We start from the raw sequence: 12,118 nt of genomic DNA on the forward strand, positions 1-12,118 counted from the left end.
GAGCAGGTAGACATTGAAGACGAAGACGATGATGCAGAGAACAATGGCGATGATAACGAGTGCGAGGTTGAAATCACCCATCGCGGCGGCGTCGTTTCAGCTGCTCTCAAATCGAATCGGAGATATCGAGAAGGGGAATCAGAAATTAGGGTTAGGGATGTGAAATTGCGCGTTCAAGTGATCGCAGATCTCTGTCGCTGGTCCGAAAAGGAGCAGAGCTGTTAAGGAAAGATAAAGGGGAAAGGTTGAGGGCTCGGTTATAGTGAGGTGGGGAGGAAGGCGACAGGGGAAGCATAGTTTGGGTTGGGGTGGGTGAAGGAGAAGAATAGTTTTTTTTAATTTTTTAATTTTTTTGTAATTTTGTAATTTAATTTTTTTTTATTTTTAATATCCACGTGGAACACTTATTGACACATGGCGCCCAGTCATTGTCCACTTGGGCGCCACGTCGTCACTTAACGGAAGACTTAATAGTTTGACTAACGGATGTATGAGATTGTCTCAAAATTTACACTTTAGATATGACTCTGGGACGAAAAAAAATTGATGTATTAAATGTTGAAAACCACGAAACTTGAAGGTAGTAAATAGTCTTTTGCCCTTTTATTTAATATAGTTAGTAGTTTAATTAATTACCTATAAATATAAAGGAAAACTAATGAAAATGATTTGAAAACTTTGAGTTTTAACGATAACGACAAAATAAACAGTAAAATGAATAGTGCCAGGTTTGACTTTTTAGTGTAAAAATGTGGTTTTTCGTTAAAGTGAATAGTACCGCGGACTTTTCGTTAAAACTCCCTAAATATAAAGAATAAAATCAAAATCAAAATTAATAAATTATTGAATATACTATACTTAACCCTTTCGGTTGGAGATCATATATAATTATGGCTTGACATTTTATTAAAATATAATCTTTTACAAAGTTATAATTCTAAACGGGACTAAACAAAGCCCATTCGGTTGGAGAGGGCTTAAGTGGTACAAAAGATTTTACTAATCAATAGTATATATATAGCGTTCTTTTTTTTTTATTTGCATTATAGAAAACTTTTTTTTCTTATAGAATAAGAATTTTGAGGAATAATATTAATATGACACAATTGCTAATAAATTAGATTATTCATTAAACAAAATTAGCTTAAGATTTAGCCCACCCCATTTCTAATCCTGGTTTCGTCCTTATATATATATAGATATTTGCCCACATCACTTTAATTAATAATTTCATATCCAAATAAAAGAGGAAATATATAGAATTTCTTACAGCAACAGAGAAATCAAAATCAACATCACGTACAATACGTAAATAACAACATCTCAATCAAAATAATCATGGGAATCCAATCAATTGTTCAGTACTTACTCAATTGCAATGAATTGAGAAGATAGCCAAACCCATTTTCGAAATATATGGTTTTAGAAAATACCTTTCATATTATCAACAGCATTTATTTGATTAATTTTTTTTCTTCTGTTCAACTTCCAATCTTCGCCGTTTCAATGTGTGATTTCCCCTTAAGTTTCCCCTTCAAGGAACTACGCAGATAATCTCCGTACTTGACCTTCTTGTACTTCTGGGACCCAGATAACTCCACTATATGACCAAAAGGTTCAACTTCCACCTCTGCGTGTGGCAAAATGAATGATGCATAAGATATCCTCGATTTGCTTTCGGTTGTCACAGCTCTATGTTCAATGCTCCTGTACTTCCCATTACTCCATATCTGTCACAGCCAAAAGAAAATTGAACCTTAAAGAAAATTTTGTACTCCTTATGTTATAGTTCAATGAGAAATTTTAGGCGAATGTTGTTGGCATTGCTCAGTTTACCTCCATAACATCTCCAACATTAACAACGAGAGCGTTTGGAATTGGCTTCACGGGCACCCATTCACCTTCTTTTCGAATTTGTAATCCGGTTACATTGTCTTCTTGCATGAGAATGGTTATGGTGCTTGTGTCCGAGTGCGGACTAAGACCTAGTACTTTACCAGGCATGTTGCATGGAGGATAGTAGTTTACGCGCAAAGCTTGGGTTACTTCTTGATGAAGATTAAGAAGAGCATCCTTTTCCATCCCCAGAGTTGAAGATAGACACCTTAGGAGCTCATCTCTAATTCTTTTAACTCCGCTTGAATACGCCTCAATAGTTTCCCTTCATCAACCACATGACATTTACCAATTCAATGAAAGTTATATGTTAAAATAGAGTTTACTATACAGCTGCACTTGCACTTGTACGTGGTGACTTCTAATTGTTGAAGTGTACAAGATCGCATGCATGTTGGGTATGAGATTCACAACGTTTGGGTGATTGATGGGTGGCTATAGCTATATGACACTTACAAGTACGTACTTAGATTTTCTACACCCATTAACCGTGATTAATTAGTCACCCCCCACTTTGTTTCTAGAGTAAATTACATAGAAACCCCTCAAGTTTGAGGTTTATTACAACCTCATACAACATCTTTAAAACATTTCACTTTCATACCTTACGTACTATTTTATTTCAAAATAACATCTCCGTTAGATTTTCCATCTAATGGTCTGTTAAATGCTGACGTGGCTGCCACATTTGTGCTGATGTGGCTGCCACGTGGCAAAAATAATAATTTTTTATACATTAACAATATTATAATATTAACCCTATTATTTAAAAAAAAAACCACAAAAACCCGAACCCAGATCCCCTTCCCCTTCCCCACATCCCACACCCTCATCTCTCTACAACTCAACTCACATTTACAAAATCCCTTCCCCCCACCCCTACACACGACCTACTACCCTCTCCCCCCACCCCTGACGACCGCCTGCTTCCCTCGACGACCCACCTGCCTTCCCTCTCTCCCATTTATCATTTTCCCTCTCTTCGAATCCCATCACCAACTGGGGCTTTCGCTGCACTGCCATTTCTTCAATTTCTTGGTCTTCACCATTTTGCTAAGAAAAATCAGAGTTCCAGAAAGCCAAAACAAAGAACGACCCACCTGCCTTCCCCCCCTCTCCAGCGCGTGACGACCCACCTGCCTTCTCCACCCAGGAGCACGATGGTGCTCGGCGATTGGGCCAGTTTCATCATGGGAGCCCTCCTCCCTCTTTCTTTCTTCTCTCTCTCTCTCTCTCTCTCTCTCTCTCTCTCTCTCTCTCTCTCTCTTCTTCTTCTTCTTCTTCTCTTTCTACTTTCTCTCTCTATCAAATGCGCATATGTTTGAATTGGGTTTATGAATTGTATGTGAAATTGATCGAATTTATGGTTTTTTTGGTAAATTAGGGGTTTGAAAATTGCCTTTGACAGCTCTGTGTGGGGGTGGGGGGGGGTTACGGGGGAGGTCGGGGTGGGGTGGGATGGATGGAGGGGTGGAGGGGAAGAAGAAGAAGGAGAAAAAGAAGAACAGGGAGGAGGGTCGCCGGGCCGGGAGGGGGGACTGGATGTGGGTTGCTAGGCGCGGGGCTGGGGGACAAATTTTTTTTTTTCTTTTCTTCCTCCCTCTTATTCTTCTTATTCTTCCTCTTCTTCTTCTTCTGTGTCGCTGGGGTTGGGGGGGTTAGGGACAATTTTTTTTTTTCTTCTTTTCTTCCTCCCTCTTCTTCTTCTTCTTCTTCTTCGGGGAAAAGAGAGGAGGAGGAGGGGGGGTGAGGAAGAGGAATGAGGTTTCTGTGAGGTGGGTGGGTGGGTGGGGTGGGGGAAAAAGGATCTGGATTTGTTTTGGGAGGGGGGGTTGCGAGGAGATGGATGGGTTTTAATTTTTTTTAAAATTTTATAATTTATTTGGAAGATTTAGGTTTTTTTTTTTTTAAAAAAAAAATTGCCACGTGGCACACATTTGGCAGCCACGTGGCACAAATGTAGTAGCCACGTCAGCATTTAACGGACTAATGGATGGAAAATCTAACGGATGTATTATATTGAAATAAAATAGTACTTGAGGTATGAAAGTGAAATGTTTTAAAGTTGTTATATGAGGTTGTAATAGACCTCAAAACCTGAGGGGCTACTGTGTAATTTACCCTTGTTTCTATGTTAATTAACTCTTCTTTTGTGTAACAACTCATATGTATTGCTTACACATTACCCAAAATAATAATCTTTTACAAGATAGTCAAATTGTTTAACTTTGATTATAAGATCTACAGCCTACTTTTACCTATTACATAATTACTGACCCAAAATCATTGGGCTAACCCCAAGGGCTTAGAGTCAAAATTAGGTTTACATTTTAAACTAGTTTAAATTTTGTAGAAGAAAAACATAGTGGTTTTTATTTTAGTTCCTTATTAAAGTTAGTAATTCTTTTTTCATGGTATGTACCACTAAGAGGTTTGAAAAATCAATGGTTAATTTAGATATTGCATATAGAGATCTAATAGACCTTGCAACGGTTGGATCTTGCATAACCCATACCTCTGAGTGAAATATAGCATTGTAGCCGTACTCCAAAGTTATAAAATTTTAACATAAAGAAACTCAATTTCATTATGATTGGACATATGATGAGAATCTCCCATTCTGATTCATTAGAGCATGTCAAAGAAAAGCTCTAATTTTTTGTTAATCTAGCAAGTGAATAAGGTCAAAAAACTATTTTAGCTACTCAATTTAACTTTTCATCTCTAGCAACACTCTCTATTTCAACCAACTTTGAATATTTTATTATTAGCAATTCAAACTCAACCCACTCTTTTTCTAAAACACCCTTGTCTCTTCCTTTTCTCTTTGCTCAAAAGGGTCCTTGAGTTTTATTTTTAGTTTTTTAATGTTTAGTAAGTAAACAATTGCTCCCTAAATTTAAAGAGTGATTTTTCATTTTGCTATAATAGAGAATCTTTTACCGCATCTTTTTTAGATAATTTTTTTTAACTTGGTTCTTTATAATAGAGTGTTGGTTATTTTACGGCATCTCTTGCTCTTAGATCTCTTTATTTTCTTTTGAAGCACTCATTACATCACATTCCTATTAAAGTACATCAACATCCACTAGTGTTTTCAAATTCCTTGAAACATTAGGTAGTCTCCATTTTTCCTTAAATTAAATTTAGAAACATACTTGAATCCCTCTGGTGCGATTGGCCATAAGTTAGGCTTTCTGTACTGTGCTGGATAAATCCTGAGAAACAGTGCATCAGACCAGTCCAGTGTCTGCCCTTGTGCAACCGCATAGGCTTGGCCGTAGCCTTGAAAGTCATCCGGTGGCATACGAATTTTGTTCTTCTCTTCCAACGGAAGTTCAAAGAACTTGGTCGTGGCATCCTTCATTTCCTGCAACACTTCTGTTGCCACTCCATGATTTATCACCTGCGCACAAAACGTTCCATTATATTATAGCATGAACTTAAGTGTCCATTACCTCCCGAGAAATGTTCTCTTATCAGACAGTTGAACATTATGTTGCCAAATGTGATTATTGATAGACTCATTTTTTCCTGAACTTGCATGCTTCATATTTTGGTCTGACAACATAAACACGACTCTGACCCAAAAGAAAATGAAAATCCAAGTACACGGTGATCACCTGAAAGAACCCCCATTCTTCACAAGCCTTGTCCAGTTTGTGAAGCTCCTCCTCACTTCCTCTCGAGAGGAGAGAAAGATCAATGATTGGGATCTCAGAAGAAAGATTATATTTGTCTGCAGTACTCTGTAGCTTGTCTTCTTCTTCCTCATTCCCGATAAGGAAACTTTCAGGGACCTGCAGAGGATCATTTCTTACCAGTTCTTGAACATTTGGTACAGATTCCATATCAGAAAACCAAACTCTTGTTTCACAGAGGTTGGCTTCAATATTGGAGGAGGATGGTGAAATGAGAGGTTATGATATTGTTTTGTGAAGATGGCAAATTTATGGAACATATGTCTTGTTAGGTAGAAATGCTTAGACACCACTCAATTTGTTGTAGGGGACCCTATGACATGTTTTCTCATGATTTTTTTGTGGCTGCATATATGCTCCTTTTTCTCTCAAACATAATTGTAAGATCTCACATCGTCCAGGGAAGTGATCCTTATATGTATATTCTCATCCCTACTTAGCATGAGACATTTTGGAAGCTCACTGGCTTCGAGTTCCGTCGGAACTCTGAAGTTAAGCGAGTAGCGCGCAAGAGCAATTCCATGATAGGTGACCCAATGGGAAGTTCTCGTATGAGTTCCTAGAAACAAATCCATGAGGGCGTAGTCGGGGCCCAAAGAAGACAATATCGTGCTACGGTGGTGGAGCGGGCCCGGGATGTGATGGACCCTGGGCCGGGATGTGACAATTTGGTATCAGAGCCTGATGCGAAGCACTAAAATTAAACCCTCTTTTGACAATTGTAGTATATGTATAAGTAGGGATCGTTCTGGACCGGGGATTAGGAGGGATTGCTAATCTAAACTAAACTGACTTACAAAAAGAAACTTAAAAATACTTAACTAGACTCCATAGACTCAAAACACTTAAAAACACAAACTAAAACAGATTCTAACTAATTAGACACACTAAAGTAAAGGGGGATTGGGTTTTGGATGAATTTGAAATAAACAAGCAAGTTATAAAACTAGGCAGATTATAAAATGAATTTGAGAAATAAAATGATGGATAGATTAGTTAGAGGTCCGTTCTTCACACATGACACTCTTGTACATGAATCGATTTCCAATTACTTCAATAAACTATGATACTCAACACCCCAAATTAACCGTGATGCACAAATTAACTCTCAGATTTTCCTTTACTCATTGAATTGGATGAATGCATGCGACAACCCAAATCATTCTCTAAAAGTCCCCTATATGAATGCATAATAGAGATACAATTAGAGATCATTACGTTCAATGAAAATCATAAGTGTTGACGAGGCAATTATAACTATGAATGTATGATACAATTGCCAAGAATTCAATTAATGCGATTGTAATAAACAACATTCACTACTCATGAATATAAACTTGTAACGATTAGGTGAAACTTATTTATATTCTAGCATCTAATTCATGCATGAAAACTAAGTATGCATCCTTAATAAACATACAAGAATCAGTTATGAATAAAATAGATAATTGAATTGCAATCACAACTTATCAATTCACAATTGGAAGAAATCAATTCAAATCTCAAGCATGTTCATGGCTTCAAACTTCCCCCTAACTAAATAGGGGTTTAGCCACTCATAATTGCAACAAAATTAGAAAATAACAAAGTAGACATTGAAAGCAAAAGAAAGAAAACACCTAAACGCTCCAACGATCCAAGTTGACAGCACGCACGTCCAAGCACTTTCCTTTCATTCCTTTGCTACGGCACAAGGTGTTGGTGAGTGTTTGAAGGTTTGTTTGTATGGAGGAATGGATGTGAAGATGAATGGATGTGTTTGGATGAAGGTTGTATTGAAATGGGAGTGAATGATCTCAAAAAATATATGAACCCATTTATGTTACAAACACTTCCTTTTATAGAGGAAGTGCAAGACAAAGCATGGGTAAAATGGAGTGGTGTTGAAATGATTCAAAGGTGAAAGTGGAGTAATGATGCAAAACATGGGTAAAATGGAGTGGTGTTGAAATGATTCAAATGTGAAAGTGGAGTAATGATGCAAATCATGGGTAAAATGGAGTGGTGTTGAAATGATTCAAAGGTGAAAGTGAAGTAATGATGCATAGCATGGGTAAAATGGAGTGGTGTTGAAATGATTCAAAGTAATGATGCATGAAATCTGAAATGATGGAGGGAACAAGGAATGGTGTAGCAATTAAGTGCAAGGAGGGAACATGGATGATGATAAGGTAATCTTGACTCATGTTTCTTCTTTGGTTGCTGAGCTCTTTGTCATTTTTACATTAATTTTTCTTTCGTTTTTAACACATTCCAAGCCTCTTTAGTCTTCAATTTCGTCCATCCACCTTGCTCCATGCATGTGCTATCCATTCCAAGCCCAAAACTGCTCCAAAATGCACCAAAATGCACCTTATTGCTTTATAAGGCCTACGGACCTACAAACACACAAAAATAGCTTAAAATACATAATTAACTAAGAAATAACAACATAAATGCTTGAGAACAAGCTAACTCAATCGCATAAATATGCTCCTATCAAATTCCCCCACACTTAGCTTTTGCTAGTCCTCGAGCAAAACAAAACAACGGAACAAACAAAACATAACCTATACCTTCCAACATTTGCCTCAGGAATTTTCAATGAAACATGACATGCCAAAGATCACCACTCACATAGATTTAAGCGATCCTTACCCTCGAGCATACTTGATCATAGTCACCATTCACTAGCTCACATTTAATCAATTAAAACAGCATTTTGAATATAGTAACATGCCTTAGAGAATTTCCTCAATTCCTTACTAGATATACTCTTATTTTCACACAAGAATTTCTGACTACACTCCCTATATTAGGTATATGTGAGAAGATTGATGTAAACATGAAAACTAGTACTCATATATGTTTTTCAACAAAGAAGCAATTTCTGGAATTATTAATTCATGTATATATATGATCTCATGAATGGAATGCTACTACTTAGATGCGAGAACCAGTGACACCATATGCTCATATCAATTTCAAACTCCACAAATTGAAACACACAACACTCAAGATTGAAGTCAAGAGTTGTAACAGAGCTTGGGGGTAATGGCTAACAAAGAAAGGATAGGAATAACAAATGTTCTTAAAGCGATAGCAAGCAAAGTAATGGAATCGACACTTGAAATTTACTTTAGAATGCAAAAATCAACTTTTAAACACAAAGGGAAGATTCATGCAACACTTAGGGTCGAATTCAATACTTTGGACCCTTTCTTCAACAAACAACACTTTAGAGCTCTTTCTCATAAATTTTTCAACTCTTTTCACAACTTTTCTTCTTTTCATTCTATTTTCCACGAATTATTCTTCTTATTTTCCTTTTCTACCCGTGCCTTATGAAGGACTTTGGCACACACACACACACAAGAATCACTTCCCCCAAACTTGCTTTCTGCAATGCATTGATAAAAAAAAAATTCATTTTAAGTCATGCTTTACTATGCTTCAAGAACAAGGGTATGGATGGTCCTAAAACTAGGCTAGGTAAGGATAGTGTGGATTAACAAAGAACATAGGCTTAACAAAGCTCAACGGGGTTAAACTTAAACACATAATGAAATAGGGGCACGACAATTTGGCTTTGGTGGTCACTACACAACTTCATCTTGAATATGTGTTATGCAAATCAATAGCATGCTTTGAATGAAATAGGCATGAGTTATAGCATTTGGAACTAAATGATGAAACGCCTTCTAAGTAGCAACCAAGCAAAGAGTAATGAGATCATGCAACGACTTTAGGAAACAATGATGCACAGATTATTAACTCTCCAAATAAACGTTTAGGCTCAAGTCTCACAAGGTTGTAGCGTTCATTTGAGTTTCTTACTTCAAGCATGTTACAAAAACTGATTTTTCCTTTATGATTGCTGTGAATTCATAAATTATAACCACAACCAAGCATACACCAAAGAGTAAATCAAATTTTTACCCATGTTTATAACTCTCTTTAACAGTCATGTAATTAAAAACCAAATCCTCATCATTGTGTTGGAAGGTACCCTAAGACACAAATAAACATACAAAACAACTCTTTTTAGGTTTTTCAAAAAGAATTTTTCAAATTTTTATGAGATTTTTGGATTTTTATGTCAAAACACATTGAAACACTCCAAAACAGCTTAAAAACACTTAAAAAGCAAGGAACAACATTAGAAGTAATGGGTGATAAACTCCTACGAATTTCATGCAAAACAATGGTTACCCCCCCCACACTTAAATCAAACATTGTCCTCAATGTTTCAAGCATAAACTCACACAAACAAATAACGAATAAACATGACAAGTATGGCAAAGTAAAAATTAGACAGAGTAGAGTTTAAGAACGCAAATCTGGTTTTTGGAGATAGAGGATCTTGTTATCTTTTCACAGCTTTGATCTCGAACTGGTTTGGAATTCTGAGCGAGGAATATGAGAGTTCCTTGGTTTCAAATCAAACTCATTCTGCTGGGTTGATTTGATTGTGCAGTCTGCATTTTTCTCTGCTTGATTCTTCTGCATGGCGGGCATGCACGAGGTAGAGGTGTTGGTCTGTTTCTTTCTTCAATCTTTCCAAGTGCCCACCTCTTGCTTTCTTTCTCCTTGTCCCTAGCTGAGGATGAATTGGTAAATTGTCTCCACATGCTTCGAGGTATCATTTTCACTTCCCTTATCTGTTCCCCAGGCAGATGTGGTAGACGAAGAGGAAGCATAAGATGATGAAGATGAGTACTCGAGAGCAAGGCTAGGTAAGCAATCAGGAAGGGGTTCCAGGCAATCGGTTTCAGATCGAAAGATTGATACCAAGTGCTGGCTGATTGCTCTCTTTCTCCTTGTCCTAAAACAAAGACAAGGAGAATGACAGGGAGAAAGCATGATATGAGATACTCTTGCTTTCAACCTTCATGATATGAAATACTTTTGCTTTGGATGAGTTGTTTGCATAGGTACCCCAAGGATTTAGGAACACTGAGTAACTTGAGAGGGTGTGTTGGAAAGGCATTTTCTGAGAAGAAATAGGGTTATGTATGTTTGCCTTGCAATTGAGGGTGAAGGATGACATTTATAGGAATTAATAACCGGTATTATTCTTTCACTATTGTCAGCAACCGTTGGACGATTTAATAGTAAACTTCACGTGCTTTCTACTTCACAAGAGATCTTCGACAGATTGCCTGTAATTTCCGTAAAGCTGACTCTGCAAGTGACAGATGTTGACACGTCGGGAAAAGCAGATGGTTGGAATCAGCGCTTCAACAAACTGCCCGTGATTTCTGCAAAGCTTACTCTGCATGTGATAGATGTTGACATGTCTGCAAAAGCAGATGGTTGGAATCGACGCTTCGACAAACTGCCTGTGATTTTCGCAAAGCTTACTCTGCATGTGACAGATGTTGACACGTCTGCAAAAGCAGATGCCTCTCCGATATCTGGAATTGCCTCTTCGATCTCTGAAATCCCGTCGAGTAGCATGTGACAAGTGCGGACAAATCTGGAAAAGAAGATTGGCCGTGGTTTCTGAGCAAGCTCAGTTTTTGAGAAAGCTAGCGCCTCTTTGATTTTTTTAGTTGGCCTTTTCGATTTCTGAGCTCGCCTCTTCGATCTCTGAAATCCCATCGAGTGCTGATTTTTATAGAGGTACGCAGGACGTTCAAAGCACACTTGAATTTCTGCCTGTAAAAACTCTCTTCTTGCACTTCTACGATCTTGACTTGTCTGACCTCTTCTTTCTTTAACACCTGTGAAAATGTCTGGCCCCTCCGACCGTCGTTTTGACTTGAACCTTGGTGAAGAGGCAGTCCCGTCTTCTCCAAACAACATATGGCGCCCAACCTTCATATCCCCTACTGGTCCCCTTACCGTTGGAGATTCGGTGATGAAGAATGATATGACAGCTGCGGTGGTGGCCAGGAACCTTGTCACTCCCAAAGATAATAGACTACTTACCAAACGATCTGATGAGTTGGCTGTAAAGGATTCTCTGGCTCTCAGTGTGCAGTGCGCAGGTTCCGTGTCTAATATGGCCCAACGCCTATTTGCCCGAACCCGTCAAGTTGAATCATTGGCGGCTGAAGTGATGAGTCTCAAGCAGGAGATTAGAGGGCTTAAGCATGAGAATAAACAATTGCACAGGCTCGCACATAATTATGCTACAAACATGAAGAGGAAGATTGACCAGATGCAGGAATCTGATGGTCAGATTTTACTTAATCATCAGCGGTTTGTGGGTTTATTCCAACAGCATTTGCCTTCGTCTTCTGGGGCTGCACCGCGTACTGAAGCTCCAAATGATCAACCTCCGCTGCCTCCTTCTTCTGGGGCTCCGCCGACTGCTGAGGCTCCGCCGACTACTGAGACTTCTCCTAAGCAGCCTTTGTGAAGGCTCCCTCTTGTAATTTCCTGCTTAATGTTCCTTTTTTTCGTGAAAATGAATGTAAGAATATCTTGCATATCTGTCAATGTTTCAAAAATAAACCCACACCAAAAAATAATTAAATAAACAACAAAAATAAAAAATGACAATCATGGCAAAATAGAAATGCAGAAAAAGGAAG

At 38.0% G+C, this 12,118-nt stretch overlaps 1 protein-coding gene across 1 annotated transcript; it reads right to left on the minus strand.

Annotated features, from left to right (window-relative positions):
* Positions 1–1,216: 1,216 nt before the first annotated feature.
* On the minus strand, positions 1,217–5,915 carry LOC103433441 (protein LATERAL BRANCHING OXIDOREDUCTASE 1-like). The gene is made up of 4 exons (XM_029101195.2): positions 5,520–5,915; positions 5,055–5,302; positions 1,837–2,161; positions 1,217–1,730 (listed from the first exon to the last, which is right to left on the minus strand). The coding sequence occupies exons 1-4, from the start codon at positions 5,745–5,747 to the stop codon at positions 1,482–1,484; spliced, it is 1,050 nt and encodes a 349-aa protein (XP_028957028.1). The 5' UTR covers positions 5,748–5,915; the 3' UTR covers positions 1,217–1,481.
* Between the last annotated feature and the right edge of the window lie 6,203 nt (positions 5,916–12,118).

The sequence above is a fragment of the Malus domestica genome, chromosome 04, assembly GCF_042453785.1.
Source record: "Malus domestica chromosome 04, GDT2T_hap1".
NCBI lineage: Eukaryota > Viridiplantae > Streptophyta > Magnoliopsida > Rosales > Rosaceae > Malus > Malus domestica.

Excerpts from the sequence above, each read along its gene's own strand:
- LOC103433441 (XM_029101195.2), bottom strand. The coding sequence starts at position 5,747 with ATGGAATCTGTACCAAATGTTCAAGAACTGGTAAGAAATGATCCTCTG. Across the intron at positions 5,303-5,519 it reads AAGAATGGGGGTTCTTTCAG|GTGATAAATCATGGAGTGGC; the intron begins GTGATCACCGTG and ends TTTTGTGCGCAG. Across the intron at positions 1,731-1,836 it reads ATGTTGGAGATGTTATGGAG|ATATGGAGTAATGGGAAGTA; the intron begins GTAAACTGAGCA and ends TGGCTGTGACAG.